Source organism: Parasteatoda tepidariorum, chromosome 11, assembly GCF_982258835.1.
Source record: "Parasteatoda tepidariorum strain Cologne lab strain chromosome 11, Ptep-v5.0, whole genome shotgun sequence".
Classification (NCBI taxonomy): Eukaryota; Metazoa; Arthropoda; class Arachnida; order Araneae; family Theridiidae; genus Parasteatoda; species Parasteatoda tepidariorum.
The window spans coordinates 36,690,593-36,711,831 of record NC_141765.1 but is presented as its reverse complement, the minus strand read 5'-3'; the positions used below and the strand labels follow the sequence as shown (position 1 = coordinate 36,711,831).

The 21,239-nt window shown below is 26.7% G+C and overlaps 1 protein-coding gene across 1 annotated transcript in view; it reads left to right on the top strand.

Annotated features, from left to right (window-relative positions):
* The window catches only part of LOC107443755 (A disintegrin and metalloproteinase with thrombospondin motifs 9), a 332,741-nt gene that overhangs the window by 274,040 nt on the left and 37,462 nt on the right, over positions 1-21,239 (top strand). Inside the window, exons 8-16 of the mRNA XM_087154967.1 lie at positions 5,108-5,213; positions 5,455-5,604; positions 5,687-5,942; positions 7,060-7,208; positions 10,393-10,456; positions 13,176-13,293; positions 14,661-14,797; positions 16,232-16,349; positions 19,109-19,201. Of these exons, the coding sequence (XP_087011093.1) occupies positions 5,108-5,213; positions 5,455-5,604; positions 5,687-5,942; positions 7,060-7,208; positions 10,393-10,456; positions 13,176-13,293; positions 14,661-14,797; positions 16,232-16,349; positions 19,109-19,201 (1,191 nt within the window). The remainder of the gene's footprint in view (positions 1-5,107; positions 5,214-5,454; positions 5,605-5,686; positions 5,943-7,059; positions 7,209-10,392; positions 10,457-13,175; positions 13,294-14,660; positions 14,798-16,231; positions 16,350-19,108; positions 19,202-21,239) is intronic.

Genomic DNA, 21,239 nt, shown 5'->3' with positions numbered 1-21,239 from the left:
AATACTTATGCACTTCAACTTTTTATTATTAAATTTATAAAGAAGACTTGTTTGGTATTAACTTTATCAAAACAAACTAAGAGTTTTTTCTTTTCTTTCCTTAATTCTTGCCGATTGCTTCAGGATATAAGCAATTTGGGAAAGTTATAAGTAGGCTCTTTCCTAAATAAGCTTAGTCTCCTCTCAATATCGAAACATTTATCGAATTAAATGCTGGAAACCAGTTCTAATTCTTTCTGACGGTTCATTTTCTACTTCAATTAGAACCTTTCTTAAGTATTGCTTCGTATTTCCTTGTTTTTTTTCTTTGAATATAAAATGAGTTATCCTTTCTTCCTATCTGCTGCGCAATACCCTTAATGTTTTGATTAAAATATATGATACCTCTTAATTCCAAAGCTTTGTTTTTGTGACCTCCACAGATTATGTTCATTTTATATTAAGTTTGCTAATACATACAGGACCACACAAAAAGGTTAGAATTCCGCACAAAGAGATTGAAACTTAGAGCTGCTTTCATGTTTATTCCAGCTAAATTTGATTCATTATTTCTTGGTATAAAATGTTTTTCCAAATAATTATTTTATCCAACATAAAGAGAAGGAAACACATTTTTTATTATTAATTTGTCCTTGATGTTATACTGAGTGCTTCGTTATTATTTTTATAACAGCTTGTCTTATCTATAGAAAAATATTAAGGTTGTACTTTTGGATGAAAAAAAGAGTCTTTTAATTATTCTGTTGATGCATAATTGTTGCCCTATGCATTTTTGTTAGTGAAAACTGGCGTTTGTTTAAAAAAATATTCTTCGATTTTTTTTTTTGAAAAAAATGCTGTTTCTATTCAGTTTTGCCAACCATTACATTTACGAGAAAGGGGGATAACTATAGTGCGTTTTCGGAAGGATAGACCAAAAGTAAGCAAATAGAATGCCAGAATTTTTATCTGGTTTGCGGCTTTTGGGGATTTTCTCTGCATTTCTCGTTTTAACAGAATTATGCTAAAAATGAATTACAGAGGAGTTATAAATGCATGATTGCTTCAGAATACATCGAAACTACATTTTTTAATAAAATAAATACTATTAAACATTAAATTTCTATTAAGTATTCAAGTGGTTATAAATCACTTTCTTGCAAAATGATTAACTTTATATTATTATGCTTGCCAATAAAACTACTATGATATACGAAATAAATAAAATAATAAAGTAAAATTCAGCCATAAATTTTAACATAATCGATTAACTGACATTGCAACATATTAAAATGCAATAAAAATATTATTAGTAAATTTTATTTAAAATAACAATAATAATTTTTTTTATTAATGTAAATAATTGAGTTTTTATTAAAAAAAAAAGGTAAAGCATAAAAATGTAAGATGAAGTATTTACCTTAATGACTAATTGAACTTGACGAATCGCTTTTAGAATCTGCATTAATCTTCAGAAACGAACAAATCACAATAAAAAAAGTTTACAAATATTCGCCGTCTGTTTAGCGCCAGGCCAAACAACCTAACAGCCAAACACGTGATGGACGCCTTCAAGTGACAATTTTTTTTTTATTTACAACTAGTCTATCTTTCCGTTGAACTGACTATAGTGCGGTCATTTTTGTGATTTCAACCTACTTTTCAGTGTAGATATAACTAATATCGTGTCATAAAATGCATAGATAACAAAACGTGGTAGCCTTGTTCTCATCTGCTATGCTCTTTGCCATTTTTACAGACAACCACTTTATTAATCGCTCACTGAAACATTGACTGGCAAACAATATTTATGAGGATCAAAACGACTTGAGTAAATGAACAGAGTTTGTCTACGCTTTAAACAAAGCAATAAACAAAGAAATGAAATAAATTTAATACTTCTCCTTTGTTTTCATTCCTTTATTTAACTTGTTATTTATCATTTCAATTCTGTTTTAAAACAAAATGAGCTTTCCTGAAAATTCTTATTTCCTCGTTGATATAAAAATCTATATCAATTTTAATAAAGAGAAGAAAGCTTTCAACTTCCCCATTTTCAATTGCTACAAATAAACGTTTCAATATTTTAATATTTATTATTTTAAAAGCTTTCTCGTAAACAACGGAAGAGAATAAAAAAATATTTTCTCTTAACAAATGAAAATATTATGAATTTGTGATTTGTGTAATTCAGAGAAAATAATTGAAATGTGATAAATTCGACTGTTGTTGAAATGAAAAAAAAATCTTCTTTTATTAGAAACTAAAACTGAATAGGAATATTTAATTACAAGAGCAGATGCTCCGACAACAACATCTTACCGAAAATAAACAAGTTTTCAAAGCACGTTTATCACCATTACTTTTGTTTTCGAAACAATAGATGCTCACGATTTTCTCATTTTGAGATCTGATATAAATAAAATGAAATAATAATGAAACTTCATTTCTAATTACGAAATGGTTTGAATGATAAATTATCATAAACTTCTTACTAAAGTAGTTTTTAAACATCACGTGTAAAGTGTCTAGTTGCATTTAAATAGGAGTTTATATTATTCAATTTCATAATTAATAATGTAATTCACACATAAAACTATAGATCAGTGTATTCCATTTATTTATGAAGCCTATGCTTAGAGTTAGGGTTCATACATTTCATTATTTTTTCAAATCTTAACATGGGAATATTGCTTTCTACCAAATTCAGTGATATTTAATGAAATTTCTTCATTTTTGTGCTACTAGTTTCATTTTTTTTTAGGTTTCGCGTCTCTAAATATTTAGAATGACAACTTGATACATATTTAAACAATAAAATTTTATTACTGAAAACATTTATCACGATATTCGTTAGTGTCTCTTAATATACTATGTGCTTAAACATATTAAATAATATTTTAGGCATTTTATAGCATAATACTTATTTTCGTGAATATCATTTACTCAAATCACTGCATTTGTCGCAAGTATCATACTTTTTAGTACAAGCACTACTTTATTACATTACATAAACATTTACTAATTACGATATCCCTTTAACATACAAAATTATTTGCGAGAATATTTTCAGATGGTAATTTTTTGCACTCAAGGTAGTAAAAAATCCAACATTTTTGCCTATTACAGATCATAAATCATTTAATGATTCAGATTAAATTTTGATACAAATTAAGACTTTTTTTTATTTCAAATTTTAGTTAATGTTTCATTCCAATTTCGCAAAATTTTTAGTAGTTTTAAATATTTTTATTTACAATAGAAGTATTTTGAGTTATTTTTGAAGTCCAAATGTTTAAAATAATAATTAAGACAAAATATTACAATTGTTACTTTTAGCAGTATAAATTTTTCGTGTTTAAGTTCCCTTTCAGTTCATAAATTAGAAAATACTGTTGGAAGTTTAAGTTTAATATACCTTCTGTTAAATTCGGAGCGTTAATTCAAACAGCGAGTTCAGTTCTTCACAAAAAAAAATCTAGTTCACGTAATTGTAAAAATTAGTATAAATAACCGTTATTTGTCTCTTTAAGAAAAATATCTCAGTGCAAATAACATTAAGAAACTTTAGCAAAATCATTAGCTGTGACCCTTCTTTAAATACAAAGAGCCTAAAAATACCATCTTTATAAAAGGATCTCCTCCGGGTGAGCAGGTGTCATTGGCAGATAGAATTATATGCCCCTAATGGATAAATTTAAAAAAACCTGTAGCAAAATGATAATGGAATTAATGAAAATGTTACCAAAACCAGTGATAATTGAAATGAATATATACAGATAATTTAAATGAAACCATACCAGGAATTTAAAAAATTGACCCCAAAAATATAGGACGTAGCCGTAATCTGTGAAATATGGTCCCAATAAATTGGTCGGGAGAGAGTGGTCAAAAGTTTGAACCCCGTGATGTTAATTTTATCTTTTGCGTATTTCGCTATATCTCAAGAAATTTTAAAGCTAATTGAAAAGTTTTTGTATGCAATTATAAAATTCGTTTATCCAGAGATAATGCAATGCAAAAAAAAACTTTTAGTAAATATTTATTATTTTTTATTATTTTTTTTTAAAAATGATCGAAAAATTTTTGAATTGTAAGGTAAGCAATTCTTGCATCATCCTGAAGAATATAATTTAACATGAAAAATGCAAAATTTAAGCGAAATCGGTCAAATAGTTTTTGAAAAATCAAGTTAAAAATATCTGACTTTCGTTGAAATTCAATTTCTCAGAAACGTTTTAACTGATTTTGCGCAAAGTTTGTATTTTTCTATGTAAAATTATATCCTTTGAAATGATGCAAAAAATTTTATACCTTATAATACAAAAATTTTTCGACCATTATTAAATGAAATAATAAATATTTACTAAAAGTTATTTTTTGTATAGGATTATCTTTAGATTATCGAATTTTATAGTTTTGTGGAAAATTATTTCAATTCCTTTAAAAAGTTCTCGAGACATAGCCAAATACGCAAAAAATAAAATTTACATTTTACTAGGTGCAAACTTTTGACTTCTCTCCAGACCGATCTATTGGGACCATATTTCCCAGATTCCTGCTACATCCTATATTTTTGGGGTCAGAAACCCCAATCCATTGAAAAAAAAGGTATGTTTATTTAGAGAAAGTACGTTTTTGTGTCTGATTTCATAACTTAAAATACCGTCTGTACTTATTAATTAGCATATCTAAGGTCAACCCTTCGAGCCTTTAAGAATGAATCCTAGAACGTGAAGATTTAATCATTAGATGAAAAGTTATTACGAGAGGTCCTTTCTTTGGCGCATTGTGCATTAAGGGTAATTAAGTTTAAATTAATACTTTTACAATTAAATTTTGTTTAGACAAAAGTTCCGATAGCTTATATCTTTGGGCCGGGATAGCCTGGTTGGTAGGGCACTGGGCCCATGTCCAAGAGTTAGTGGGTTCGTATATGTGTATATATATGATACGGGGAGCAAAATCTGAAATTTGTTTATAATTTTTTTTTACTTTCATGGTTTAATATTTAGATTTTTCATTCTAAGTTTTAGGGAATTCAATACTGAAGTTGTGGCGTCAGTTATAACTTAGTTTGACATTAGTAGTAACTCATAATGATAAATTATACTATTGATTACTACAGGATTAGCCCAATCTGGCATGGCGTGTGACAGAGAAAGTAGTTGTGCAGTTATAGAAGATAATGGTCTTAGTGCAGCATTTACTATTGCTCACGAAATTGGTCATATGTAAGTATTACAAATGCTTATAACATATACATTGGTTTCATATTACCATTTATATTATTCTAAATTTCATGTCAGATTTTTGAAAGCAGCAATTAATAACTTTATATGTTTATCTTTTTTAAGCCAAAATACTGGCATATTTATCAAAAGAATTGTAGCAGGAAATTTTAGTTTTGCTTTGAATAAAAGTAAATTAAAATCTGCTTAATAAATATTCAAGTGCGGTACTATTATGTTTCAGATTGGGAGTTCCTCATGATGATGACACAAAGTGCAATCGATTTCATAATAAAGGTCAAAGACTTCATGTAATGGCCAGAATGCTAGATTACAATAGTTATCCTTGGACATGGTCGGAATGCAGCCGACATTTTATCACTACTTTTCTTGAGTCAGTAAATTTGATCAATTAATAAGATTTTTTCAAAAAGTTGTTAAATTGCATTTTAACTGTACATTTTGCATTGTTTCAGTGCTGGTTATGGCTACTGTCTTCTGACAAAGCCCAACAGAGATTTACTAATTAGTTATGAACATATTCATACACCAGCTGGAGAACTATATGACATGGACTATCAGTGTGAGTTAGTGTTTGGATCAGGCTCCAGAATTTGTCCATACATGCCAGTTTGCAAAAGACTTTGGTGCACGATGGAAGATGTCACTCTGGGTGGCTGCAGAACTCAACACATGCCATGGGCTGATGGTACTAGATGTGGACCGAACAAGGTACAATTTGAATATTTCGGAATGTTTTCTTCGTGTAAAACTTATTTTTTTACTCTAGACACTAATGCGTTAAACCAAAACTCAATAGCATAAACAATAAAAATAAAGAACCCAGTTTTATTTGGCAAAACTAGTAAGGATTCTTAGTCTATCTATTCGGAAAGTGCTGGTCACAATCATTGTTTGCAAATAAGAAATGGGCAGAAATGGGCAATAAATAATAAATAAAGGCTTGTTGACTCATAGAAAGTATACCGTAGCATGTTTACTCAATTTTATTTTCATGATCACAACACTATTCATTCGACACTACACAATTAAAGAGTAAGCCCGCGTAGGTCAGAGTCGTCGCATTTTATTTCGAGACTGAATGACGAAAAGAGCTAAACAATGTTAGTGTATCAAATTTTGCTTAAGCTTCGTGTTTTTCAAATGAAAAACAAAATAAGCTTGAAAATCTCCAAGATTTACACAAAATTTAAATAACGCTGTTCAACTTTTTAGTCATTTTGTCTCAAATAAACTCTCTCATTTACTTTTTAACGGTGCAGCGTTGACTGAGAGTCGGTCAAGAAAAAAATTGCTTTCGTAATTAATATTAGTCTTTTAGTTGTAAGTTTACATTATTTTATTTTATAACCGACGCTAAGCAGTCGGCTCGATTCTGAGTTCACGACTACCAATGTTCAACTCCGTAGCTTTGTAATTTTGAACCCATCCCAAAAAACAAGGGAGCTCTTCGATCAAGCATTAAGGACTAACTTACCTTCATGGAGGACATTTTGATGGAACTAATCCACATTTACGTTACATGGAGAAGAGAATCATGAACCCTTCCATGTCTAGCCCGATGGCAAGGGGATTCTAACCCATGATCCGTTTATACCTGATGATATTTTGATTTAACACTGTGATCAGTGCAAGATAGGGGCAGAATTTGTATCAACCAGTCACCACTGTGATTTAAATCTGGAGCACTTCATCCTCTCTCCATCTCTGAGGCACCACTGTTTTAACTATATGCATAGTAGTCTTTTTTATATTATCTCAATTTTATAGCTGTCATCATTGTTATTTTGTAACTGTTAATTAATTTCTTTTTATTATTATATTTAAGTCATGCCTACGAGGAGAATGCGCCGTCGATCCAGTCTACTTTGCACCAGCTAGAGATGGAGAATGGGGAGAATGGCAAGATTATGGGCCATGTTCTAGATCTTGTGGAGGTGGTGTCACAAGATCAATACGGGAATGTGACAGTCCAAGGTATCATTTTATTTTATTTTTAAAAGAGTATAGCTGACTTTTTTCATTTTGACTTACATATTTTTTCCTTGATATACGTTAAAAAAATATAAAATATTGATATTTAATTACATTATCTAACTCCATTCGGTAAAATATTTACCCTTTATTAAAGTTCAGAGCATTGATTAATTCATCATGTTCATCTCGTAGTTAATTTATTCGTAAATTTTTTTTGACTTATAAAAAAGCAGTTTATATCTTCATTTTATAAGCATTCATGATGAAATTAATATTAGCAGAACTATTAACCTGAATCACATTATGGATTTCGTAAATCCATTTCATTTTATTTTTGAAACTATGAAATGTCAAAAATGATTAAGATCAATAATGACTCTGAATTTTTTAGCAAAACTAAGCCTCGTTTAATTCAAAAACATTAGTACGATTTCATTAAAAATGACAGAAAGTTAACAGCATAACTATTATTTTAACTCAAATCTTCCCGAGATTGTAAAAAATATTAAGGTTTGTAAAGCAATAAATTTATCTAAATTTTTACCTAGAAAAAACATAATTTTTACGGTATTTACAGTAGCTTTATAATTGCTATTAATAACGTAAAATTTAAGTTTTCATTTATTTTTATTATTATTATAATTTTGCAAGAAGAGATCTATCTTAAAACGGAGAAAAAACTCTGATAAATTCACTACACAGGTAATGAAATTTTTGGTAAACAAAAACCTTAATTCAGGTAATAAAAACCAAAATATACGATATTTAAATTATTTTCTGCACATATGGTAACAGTTTACCGGAAATTCTGGTTTTCAAAATTATAATTCTGACTACTACATATTTAGTAAAAAATACAAAAATGAAAAGTAAATTTTACCTTATAAATGCTTTTTAGCCATGCTTTAAGGTATTATGCTAAAATGGCCGCATTTATCAAATTATATCTTATATTATAAAATTTAAAAAAATCATAAATTTCACCGAGCACCGAAGCACTTCGGTAAAAATTACCGAGCTTTTGGGTGCTCCCATAGAGCCAGAAACACGGTTTATTTTACCATATTCTTGTAGTTCTGTCATTCCTTTTTTTTTTCTTAGTGCCCAGTGTTAATTTTTCTTGTTAAGTAAACTCAAAAATCCTTGAAAACTATCAAGTTTAGCGAAAAGGTCACGAAAATTGTTGAGATTGGTAATTTGGTAATCACCCTGGTCCTGACAATTTTAGTCAACAAAAAATGAACATTATTAGAGTGTGAAGTGTGCTAACGCATTTAATTGTTAATTATTTAATAACACATAAAAAAGATGCAACTTTCTAAATTACATACAGTTTTTATTTCTTATTTGGGAAGAGAAAAAATGAGGTGATGAGCAATTGATGGTTACAGCTGTGGAGAGGTGTAAGGAAAGAACTGTGACAAAATGTGATAATTTTTACTTCTAAACATACGACCGAAGCTCAATTTCATGTGGGAGTCATAAAAATCTTTAAAAAATGTGTTTCTGAGCTCCTAAGTCACACTGAAAGCGTACGGCAACGTCTTCAATTGGAAATTGAATCTTTTTTTCAATTTTTTATTTTATTTATTATTATAATTTTTTTTTACAGATTTAAAAATTTTTGTGCTTCATGTATTTCTCAACACATATATATATATATCATAGAAAGTTTGAAAAAAGTTTTCTTAAAGCAAGAAACACTAACAGAAACAAGATATTAATTACGTAAACTTTTTACAATAAATAAATGAATTAAGTTAATTAAATAATAAAAATAATAATAAACTACTTATGCATGAAAACATCATTATTATTATTATTTTATTTTTTATAAAAAGTTTAAGTGCTTTTTGGGCTTTTGAATTCTAACTTGAAGAAAATTTTTCGTGGAATATGACAAACTGTAGGTAGATAATTAAATACGTTACGAAGTGCAGTAGTCCTTTTTAAGAACAATATCCCTTTTAGAAATTAGTTAGAATAAAAAAATACACTACTTGAAAAATCAAACAAACAAATCAGTTCTTTCTGCTATTTTTATTTGTTACTTCTGATCTTCTTAAAATTATATAAGAAGGATGACAATGACACCAAATATTGTAAATGCACAAATAATTGCATAGTTTCTATTAGCTTAAAAAAATTTATATTCGTAAATATCGTTGTTCTACATAGCATTTTTTTAATGAGCGAGGAGTAAGCATAACTCTCTTTAAAAAGAGCAAATCTGATTTGATATTCGTAGTGCCTATATACTTTTCTGGTAATAAAAAACATAATAAAAATTTCAAAAGTTGCACTTTAATTTTCAAAAAGCATAATTAATGTAAATAAAAGCCAATTTTAAATATTTTTTTTTATTAAACTAAAATGTTTTCCTTTCTTTGAATGTATTAACGCTTTAATTCAACGTTTTAAGCTCTGAAAATAAGCTCAAACTCAATTAATCGCTATATAAAGTACTTCGAAATACTCTAGCAACAATCTATTAGTAGGACAATAGTTTTTAAACCATAGATAACATTTTTAGACAATTTGAGAAATAAATTTGTTCAAATATAGACTGAGTGTGGGGTCTATAATACCAAATACTATTATTTACATTGACAGAAAAGTATGGGTCAAACTACCAGAATATGGGTAAATGCACCATATTTCTGACTCAAAGGGAACACCAAAAATCCCGGAAATTTTTATCGAAGTGCTTTAGTAATGATTTTCCTAAAGTTAACAATAAATTATAGTTTAATTATATGTGATAAAATTTGATAAATGTGTTAAAATTTAGTAATTTCATCACGATATTTTAGAGCACAGCATGGAACCTATTTATTTAGTTAAATTTACTTTTTATTTTTTACTAAATGTGACGTAATAAAAAACATAATTTTTAAAACCAGAATATCAGGTAAACAATTACCATATCAACAGAAAAATTACGAAATGTAGGGTTTAAATTCCAAATATTATTATATAAATATAATATAATATACCTAATATATGGTATTATTAACCAGAAGTATGGTAATTTTCACAGAATTTTTTTCCCGTGTAATGATATACAACTCGTGCAATTTTTTTTTTACTTATTGAAAACGGTATAAGTTGGAAATTTTACTATATTATCTTTTAACAAAGGTAAGTGTTGTTGTACTTAATCTTTTTGCACCTTGTGTTTCAGGCCAACAAACGGTGGGCGATATTGCGTTGGTGACCGAATTAGATACAAATCTTGTCAAACTCAAGTAAGTAAAAGTACTTCTATTTTTTTCGAAAAACTAACACAGTAATTTTTTTCTACCAAAAATCAATAAATTAGTGTGTATTTTATTTTGATAATTAATATATTATACGAAGTCTATTTTAAGCTTAATTAGCCTTTATCACAAAAGTATTCATTTTTAATACTTTTCTTTTCTTTTATAATCTATCTATTAAATATTTATATTTAGAATATAGCCTTTTTAGTTACAGTTAGTTACAGTTAGAATACAGTTTTTTAATCAAAATATGTTAGTTAGTCTCTATTCGCTTTGGGAATTAGAGGTAAGAGCAGCGTTGTTTATGCTTACTATCAGAAAAGCAACAAATGAAATAGATTGAGTAAGTATAATTTTCTTATTTTTGAAATTTTAAATATTTTTTTTTTCATATTAATCTTTTTGTTTTTTATTCTTTGTAAAATTTTTAAAATTTGCATTCTTTTTTTTTTCCAAACACCTATTAATAAATTAATGTTTTTGTTGGTTTTTATTGATTTGTTTCTTGTAGCTATATTTGCTCGAGGAACAAAGCGTTTCTATCCTATTGATTTATTTATTTTTATCTGCCTATTGAAAATAATATTAAGACTTTCTTTTCTTCGGAAAGAGAAAAATGTAATTTTTGCACTTTTACATCTCGAGAGAATTTGACAAATAAATATTGATCATATTATTTGTGCGTAAATGAGTAAAATCGTAAATATTAATATTACAGTAAATAAAATAGTAAATATTAAAAGCGATGTGCAAGTATTTATTTCATATTTGAAATTTCCATAATTGTTTTTTTAATAGAGAATAATAACTTCATATCATTATAATCTTTACATTATTTTTGTGCAAAAGTTCAAAAACTGAATTAATAGCTACTTAATAAAAAAATTGAAATAGCAATTAAACTAGCAAAAAGAATATATGAAAGAATACATAAGTTATTTATTAAAAATTAATTTTGATAAAAATGGTTTTTTAAAAAAAGGGATCTATATTTAAAGGGTTGAAATTTCAGATTTACCAATTGGCCTAAGACTCTAAAACTTTAAATTTTTTCGTAAATCTTGCGTAATTTTTTGATTTGGAAATTGTTTTTAACCTAAGAGTTAAAAAAATCACATAATTTTTAGATCAATTATTTTATTATTAGAGATGCTCTTAAATAATTACGAAATTAGATCTTTGGATAAAAAGCTTTTAACTTGAGAAAAGAAATGTTTAAATTTTTTTGCGAATTTTTTTTCATCTGAAATAATTTATTGAAAAAGTACAGTATGTTAAAAGCATTTACCCCAACTTCGATTTCAATACATTTCATTTTAAAAAAATACCCCCCCCCCCCCCCCAATATTTATTTAGTTCAAAGTGAAAATATATTTTTTAAGAAATTATAATCAATTTCTGTCATAAATTTTATTTTCCAATTTTATTTTAATTTCTATTACTTACTTCTCCAAATTTATTTATTTATACTTGGATTTCACAATTAAATATTCATTTACGACTTTCAGTTTCAATTGCATTCATTTAATGACGAGTTTAAATTTAAAACGGTAAAGGCCAGTGCCAACTATGCAATATCCCACAAAAAGATATTCGTATAAATAATATATGCATATTTGCTTACTTGAAATACATTAGCAAATTCACATCTAGTATGATAATAGCTTTTTTTTTACACATATTTTTGAAACTTTTTCGCAAAAAATTAGCTTACTGAGCAAAAAATTAGCTTATATGCAGTCTGAATATTTATAACCTATTTAAAAGAATTGTTGAGTAAATATTTTTAAAAAAATTATATTTTTGAAACTAAAAACCTAATTTTTTGTGTCTCAGCTACGAGCAATGCACTAAGTTTGCAAAAAAAATATAAGGGGATCTTTATAAATACATGTATAAGCTTATCGTATTAGACCTACTTAAAAAAAAATTCATACCCTACATTTTAAAAAAAAACTAATTTCAATATTTCGAAACCTTGATAGCAAATTGTATTTAAAACAAATTTTAAGTGAAATGCTTTCAATAATATATGCGCACTTTGATAAAAATACAAAAAATTAAACTTAAATTAAAGAATTTGAAAAAAAGTGACCACTATTTATTTAAAAAAAAGAAATTTCAAATTATGAATTTTGAAAGCTATTATGAAGTAGAAAGTATTGTTAAACAAGTGTATTATTTAATATCTCACTAAATTTTTATTATTTTTCATAGAATTATATATGCGCAGATGATATTAAAAAGACTCTTAAACCTTGGAATAAAATTTTAAAAAAATAATATATCCGAAATAAAAGTTCACTTTTACATTTTTAACGACCTTCTTAATTAACATAATATTTGTCCTATTGATTAATATTTTTAAATTTGTTTGATGTTTTAAACATTTTAATTATTGTTTCAATTTTAAGAAATGATTAATATAATAAGCTATAATAACAACAAATACCGTAATAGTGCAACTTAGTTTCTTGCGTAAAAGTTTGAATGGGATCTACAAAACACGTAACAATTATTTTGATTTTTACACGATTATTTTCTAAAGGTGATTAAGCTGGATATTCCAGTTAAGACAATTGTTTGGAAACTATAGTTTATCCTTTACGATATTGGAATTGACACTAAAAGTCTCTAGAGTAACGTGTCACTTTATGTCCTTTAATGCAATTTGTCAATTGTCTTGACATCTCAAATTTTTCAGGACTGCCCACTCGGCTCTGGAGATTTTAGAGAAGAACAATGTTCAGCTTTCAATGGTAAAACGTTTGGATTTCCTGGAGTTGAAGTAAACGTGAAATGGGTGCCACATTATACTGGAAGTTAGTATACCGACTTTAAACCTCTCAAAAGCTTTCAATAATTTTGCCTTTAAAATTAAAATTTTTGCTTAAATTGGTCTGGGCTAGTTCTGTATGAAAATGTTAAGTAAATGCTTATAAATTTTCGAAGTTTTTTTTTTCCTTTAATCCATCTTTGTCAATTTCATGATTTGAATGACAATAATAAATGTAAATTATTTTTAACTTGAACGAAGTAAAGGAGATATAAAGTTGTTTTTTTTTAAATATATAAAACACTAGGCCTTTTCTTTTTCGAACTAAATGCGTAATTACCATACATATGTGACGTGACATAATTTCTTTGTAAATTCTGCAATAATTGTTTGAAAAATAGTTACATGTGATTAAGTATGTATAAGACCATATATGCAGATACTTGCTTCTGAGAACTCTATATTAAATCGTGTACAGTCTTAAAAACTAACCTTATATAACTTAGAAATCTAAGCTAAAGTGAAATCTCTATCTAAAAATATGTTTCTTTTATTTGAATAAATGAAGAGCTCAGAGAAAGAACACGTTAAATGACATTGTGAAAACTCTTAATTTTGCCTCTTACAGTTCAATATGAGCTGCTGTAAGTAAAAGAACACTAATTAATTCTGGCAAGGCTTTGTATTTAGTTTCCTAGCGTTTCTATTGGGGAGTGTTGAACCTTGGACCAATTTTCATTTTTTTTTTCGTTTTGCAGAACACAACATCAACTTAGAAATTTAGAGTAAAATATACTGTATATTTGTGTTTCAATATGTATTTTTTGTGAACGAATACTGCCGTACAATTCAGCAAAAAAAAGTTCAAATAAGATTAATTAGTCATAATTAAGTTACAACATAATGTATTTTTTTGGACCATTAAATTGTAAAAGGTTGGAGAATATAAAAGACAACTTGTAAATACTCGTTTTAAGCTTTTGTTTTCTAGACTTGAAAAGTTGGATAATTATTCAATTATAACTTATTTTTAATATGTCTGTTAATAGCCAACTTAAGTTAAAATAAATGAAATGAATCTTAAACGAAATACCAAATAATATTTTCTTGGATAATTTCAAAAATTTGTGCTTTTATTAAAAATATATCCAGTTTTATTTTTCAACTATACTTCAATTGAAAAAATTACTTGATGTTATAAATATCAATCATATACACTAATGTAGATTTTTTTTTGTGGAGAGCAAATATTTCCTCTGGTTTAACATGCATTTCTAGGAAAAACACTCTATTTAACATTTTAAAGTTTTTTCTTTCAATAACACTTAACATGTTCTTCCACTGACATCAGAATGGAAACTCTTTTGAGTATAGTAACAAATTAACTTTTTTTAAACAAAATTTTCATTATAGTTGATCCTAAAGATAACTGCAAGCTTTACTGCAGAGCAGCTGGAACAGCAGCTTACTTTTTGTTAAAGGAAAAAGTAATCGATGGTACGACTTGTGGACCGGATACTTATGATATATGCATAAATGGAAAATGCATGGTATGCTTTTAAATATCGTTTTCCGATTTTCATTCATTTTTCCGATTAACTGATAATGTTGTTTAAAAATCACTTCATGGAATATAGAAGGGAAATAAATGTTTTAAATAATAATCAGAACATGTATGTTGCTTAATATCATGGTTTACTAAAAAAACTGTTTCTTCAACTGAAATATGAAAATTTAAATAAAGACTGAGTACTCGGACTTGCCACTGTTCCCAGTTGAACTAAGAGCATATGTTTTGCAATTTTCGAAGAATATCTGTTCACATAGTGTATGTAGAGCATATAAACATTTTTCTACTTAAACTTGCTAGAAAACATTATCGATCAAAACATAGGTTTAATTTCAGGGGAAGAGAAACGCCATAAGATGTCAAGAGATTCCACGGTTTTCTACCATACTTAACACATGAAATTAATTAATGGCTTTGTCAATAAGATATTTTATTAATATATACCTCAGCCTAAAATACTTAAGTATTAAATGCTCAAAAAGAATTTTACTGGCATGGCTTTCTTCCGCACTTTACACATGAAATTAATGAATGTATTTGTCAATAAAATATTTTGTCAATATATATCTGTGCCTAAAATACTTTATCAAAATTTCACAAAAAAACTATTTCTCGGCATGGTTTTCTCCCGTATTTGATACGTTAATTTAATTAATGTATTTGACAATAAAATATTTTGTCAATATATATCTGTGCCTAAAATACTTTATCAAAAGTTCACCAAAAAAAAACTATTTCTCAGCATGGTTTTCTCCCGCATTTGATACATTAAATTAATTAATTTATATGCCAATAAAATATTTTGTCAATATATATCTGTGCCTAAAATATTTTATCAAAAAATCACAAAAAAAACTATTTCTCCGCATGGTTTTCTCCCGCATTTGATACATTAAATTAATTAAAGTATTTGCCAGTAAAATATTTTGTCAATATATACTGTGCCTAAAATACTTTATCAAAAGTTCACAAAAAAAAACTATTTCTCCGCATGGTTTTCTCCCGCATTTGATACATTAAATTAATTAAAGTATTTGCCAATAAAATATTTTGTCAATATATATCTGTACCTGAAATATATTAGTATCAAATGTAGATAATAAAAAAATCTATTCATGTTCATGAAAATATCTGTGTATAACTACCATTTATTATTGTCTCTCTGACTTGGAGTCACAAAAGCATTGAAATTAATTCAATAACACAAATTTCATAACAAATTTAATAACATGAAATTTATTGAAATATTGCATTTTTGGCAAAGTTATTTACTTGCAACATAGGTAATTGAACTATGACATTTGTTTTGTTACAAATACCTGTTATCTTTTGGAAACAATTTATTTAATTTTTTTATTGAATGAAATCATACACCCTTACAAAGCATTGTCTATTTTGCATTTATTTCTGACAGGCAGCAGGTTGTGATCATAAACTTAACTCTAAAGAAGTTACAGACGTTTGTGGTGTTTGCGGCGGAAATGGAACCAGCTGCCATGTGATTCGTGGAAAATTCACTGAAGTACAATACGGTAAGTTTATTATTGTTTGCTATCCAATTGTTCCAGATACCAAATTACTCAATTTAAAAGTGATACAAAACTTTCCCTGCCTAATAATTTATTTATTTTTTTTTCTAGCTGTAAGCAAAAGATTTTTTTTTTCTTACTAGCGCCATAACTCGCTAGAAAAAGACATCGTAATACACAACATAAACGCCTTATTTTGCTGTAAACAACAAAAAAGCAAACAATAGATTTAATGTTAGGATTTCTCAGTTATAAGTTATGCTACCCAATAAGTGATGACGATTAAATATTTTATGCAAATTACATACAAAACCGTACTTTTTTTCTGGTAAAAAGCAAAAATCCATAATTCTGATAATAAAAGCAAAATATGTGGTATTTAAAAACCATTCATTTGGTAATTTTTACTTTCCTGATATCGATTTACCGAAAATTCTGGTGTTAAAAACTGTAGTTCGTATTATCAAATATTTAGTTAAAAATATGAAACTGAAAAGTTAATTTTTCCGAATAAATAAATTAAACTTTTTGCCACGCTTTAAGGTATCATAATAAAATTACAAAATTTAACCACATTTATCAAATTTTGGTACATATTATAACACTATATTTAATGGCTAACTTAAGAAAAAATCATTACTGAAGCACTTCAGTAAGAATTACTGAACTTTTCGGTTTTCCCATAGAGAACATGGTAAATTTCATCAATTTCTAGTAATTTTGACCATATTTTTCTTCCCAAAGTTATAAGAAAACCCCTTTTTCAGGCAGACTTAGTTTTCGCCTTTTCAAGAATTAGAGCTTAACTCAAATTTGGTATTAAATATTAAAGAATATAGATTTCGTTATAGTGTATTACCAAAAATACTGTTTTACTAAATACTGTATTTGTTTTTAAACTAACTTACTAATCTTTTTAAGTAATATTAAATTTTTAACTTAATTAAAGACTAATACTTGCATATTAATACCAGGTATATTTTGTAAAGATATTGGTCAATCTATGAAAAAATCAACAACTATGTCACAAAAATTATATAAGTACATAATTTTTTACGTAATTCTTGTCGAAATGTATTAGACATATAAACCCTTTGAATACATATTAATTTAAAAAAGGAACATCAAAGACAAGATGTTTCGAAGTGCTTACACTCAGAAAAAAAGTATGGAAAAATTATAAGAATATGGTTAAACTTACCGTGTTTCTGGCTCTATAGGAACGCCAAGAAACTCGGTAATTTTTAAAGTAATGTTATGATTTACGATTATGATAAAATTAACAATAAAATATGGTCTTACAATATGTGATAAAATGTTTTAATTTTATCATTATATCAATTTAGAAATGCATAAAAACAATTTATTCAGATAAATTTACTTTACTGTTACGTAATTTTTTTTATTTGTGGTAATAGGAACTATTATTTTGAAAATTAAAATTTCTGGTAAATCGTTGAAATATGAAAGAAAAAATTACAAAATTAATGGATTAAATACCACATATTTTAATTTCATTAACCAGAATTATGTTTTTTTTCTCTAATGGAAATGTCATTACTATACAATAAGGTAGATTTACTAGAATTTTTTCTTTCTTCTACCTCAAATTAAAGAAACTATGCTTGTTATAATTCTATATTGATGATGGCAAAATAAAAATGAAACACCTTGGTAGAATAATATAAATTAGTCATATGTATTGGTACAGACTATTGCGTTAGATTGCTTTTATAAATAGACTAATAGAATAATTTTGCCATTATTACAATTTTCAAACTTAGTATTTGCTTCTTCCATTTAATGTCAATCGAGTTTATGCTGGAAACTAGGTTTCAAACAATTTTTTTTGTACTTTTAGAATTAGCCATAAAAATATATAATTTTAAAATTTTAACAGAAAAATTTTTATCTTTAAAAAAAATTAATTTAAAAGATTTGAGTTTTTTTCCTTTTTTATATTTTCCTCCTTTTTTCATATTGTAACAATATAAAATAATTATAACATCGTTTTATTTTAAATTTTAAAGCAGTGACTTAAATTACTTTGAATAACGTACTCATAACGTAATGATCAATTAATTTATTAAAATCCTTATTTCGATGCAAGAAATTTTAATTTATATTTGAAATTAGTTTAAATTCATATTCTGTTATTTTCTATTTAATCAATGAATAAATTTTCATTTTAATAAACAATGAGTTTTCATGAAAGAATATATATATATATTTTTTTTCACTACTTATTTTTGTCATGAAAACAGTCGTTTACTTGAAAGAGAATGCGTCGAAATACCATTCTTGAAACTTAATTTTTAATGTACAACCAGTTTTAACCTTGGAATAAATATCTATCCTTCCATAAAAAAGTAAATACAGAAATCAGTAAACTTAGAAATCTTTTTTTTCTTCCTGAAACGCGTGAAAACTTTGCTTTAGAACAAATTTATAGAGATTCAGCGCGAATACATTTGGATATTTCCTATACATTTGCATGTTTCCTATTTTAGCAATTAATATCCTAAGAAATTAGTTTTATAGTTACGGCATACATTTATGTCTTAATTCAAGAATTGATATGCATATTTTTTATGTGACGATAATTTTTTTAATAAAATATTAGCTAATAATAGTTAAATTAAAAAAATCAGATTAATTGTTAAATTAAAAGTGCAGTCTAGATGGCAGCACCAGCTAGCATTAAAACAAAAGTTTTTATAAGAGTTTTTAATTTTTCCCTGTTTTTCCTTTTTATATTTCAGGATATAATGATGTAGTTATGATTCCAGCGGGAGCTAGTAATATTGATGTTATTCAATATGGTCATGAAAATAATTTAGATGACAACTACTTAGGTATGTTTAATTTATAGAAAAAATATTTTAATTTTTAATAAAAGTTTCATTATTCTATTTTAACTATTCAGTCATTAAAAGGAAAAAAAAAACATGTGTATTTTTTATTATAATTTATTTGGTTATATTAATCTATCTTTTTCAAAGCACATAATAAAATAGAATTTTCTTTCAATTAGATATCAAAACAGACTATCTTCTATGGTGAAAATTAAAAATAGGTAACAAATGCAAATAAAAAAAAAATTCCTAAAACAAAAAACTATTATTTATTTAGAAGCATTAATTTTCATCTTTAACAAGCATTTGTTTTTCAAAAATAAAATTTTATTCTTGATTTAATAATATTAATACTCATGTTTAACAAAATCCTCAATGAAAATAATTTTTTCTTTTACAATTATTTGTAACCGGATGATAGTTAAAAAATAATAAAAATAAATAGCAATTTTTATACAAGACTCGCATACATATTTTGTTCTCATATTCCATGAATTGAAATATGAGATCATAAATACAAGGGAAACAGCGCGGGGGCGAACTGTCTAGGTAGTTATTTTATATATATAATACTCTTATTATTTTTATTTGCAATATTGAATGTTTGTTAACAATTATCCATGAGCAAAAGTAATATCTAGCAAACAAAATCTATGGCACTTTATAGCCAAGATTTTCCTTCAACCCAGATAATTAATTTGCCTATATTTTACATGAGATATCCCGATTTAATCCTACGACTTCTTCTCATTTCCTCCTCCGTAAAATCATAACTCACTTTTGATCAAAACGCACCCCCAACTGCTTTGTGCACATTTAAATGATAAATGCTGAAAATAACGATCAATATATTCAAATAAAAGTAGCTCACGGTGACGCTCATCGCCCACCATAATTCACAATGTGGAACACTGCTCATGAACATTTTTTTTAAAAAATACTACTACTTTGACTGCAATACTAAATAAAATATATAATTTACAAAAATGGATAATTTTCGTAATTTAACTAAGAATATTAAAGCCTAATTATAAATTTTTGACTCTTTTATATTGCAAGTTTTAAGAAAAGCATATATTTTTCTTCGGCTTCATATTAAATCAGAATAACGATTACGCATTATTATGGTTAATATTTTGATTTTCAGAAATAATAAAGTAATGCTATCAGACAACTTATAAACTTATTTACCAGCTTTCATTATCAGAATAACTTCTGCATAAAAGAACAGCTTTTGCTTCAAAAGGTAACTTTCTGAGAAGTGTAATAAAAAATTACATTAAATTATAATTATTAAAATTAATAAATAAAAATAAATTTATACTACAAGAGCGCAAGATTTATTAGAAAAAAATACATACTACTGAAAAAAAAGCCTTATGAGTCATTAGTATTTAAACACTGATTGGGTTATATTAATTTGGCATTTACCTTATTTCCTCCAGTTTATTTAATTAAAATAGAAAAAACAGTAACTGCAATAAATAAAGGGAGAATCAAATATGCGTTGTTAAATTTTGCTCACTCTATTTCATATTAGTATGGAAAATGAATTAGATATTACTTTACTATATCTTTATAGGATTTATTTTCCTGTATCGGATGCCTTATAATCTTTTATTAATAAGCATGTAGTGAACACCTTAAGAAACTTAGTTCTTTGCAGCTGGAGACATATTTTAGCCCAGAGAGTCAATCTGTCAACCTTATGACCGACTGAACAGGGTTGGAATCCCAGCGGTGACACCGCAAAATTTTCTCCATTCCTCCAACGCCCATTTATTCCAAAGAGGAGTTATTAGTGTCCTGCCCTCCTCAATTGGTAACCTTGGAATAAAAATACGAAATTCTCATTCACGCATAGATGGCAGCACCACAAAACTGCTTGTTACGGACTTAAATATTTAATCTGTTAAGGTTTTAAGTGTAAGAGATGATGAGAAAAAAAGTGCTAAAACTAAACTTTTGCATTGTTGCACAGCTTAACATAAAAGAGTCTAATATTTCTCAAATCTCACGATGGATGGTACCACTAGAT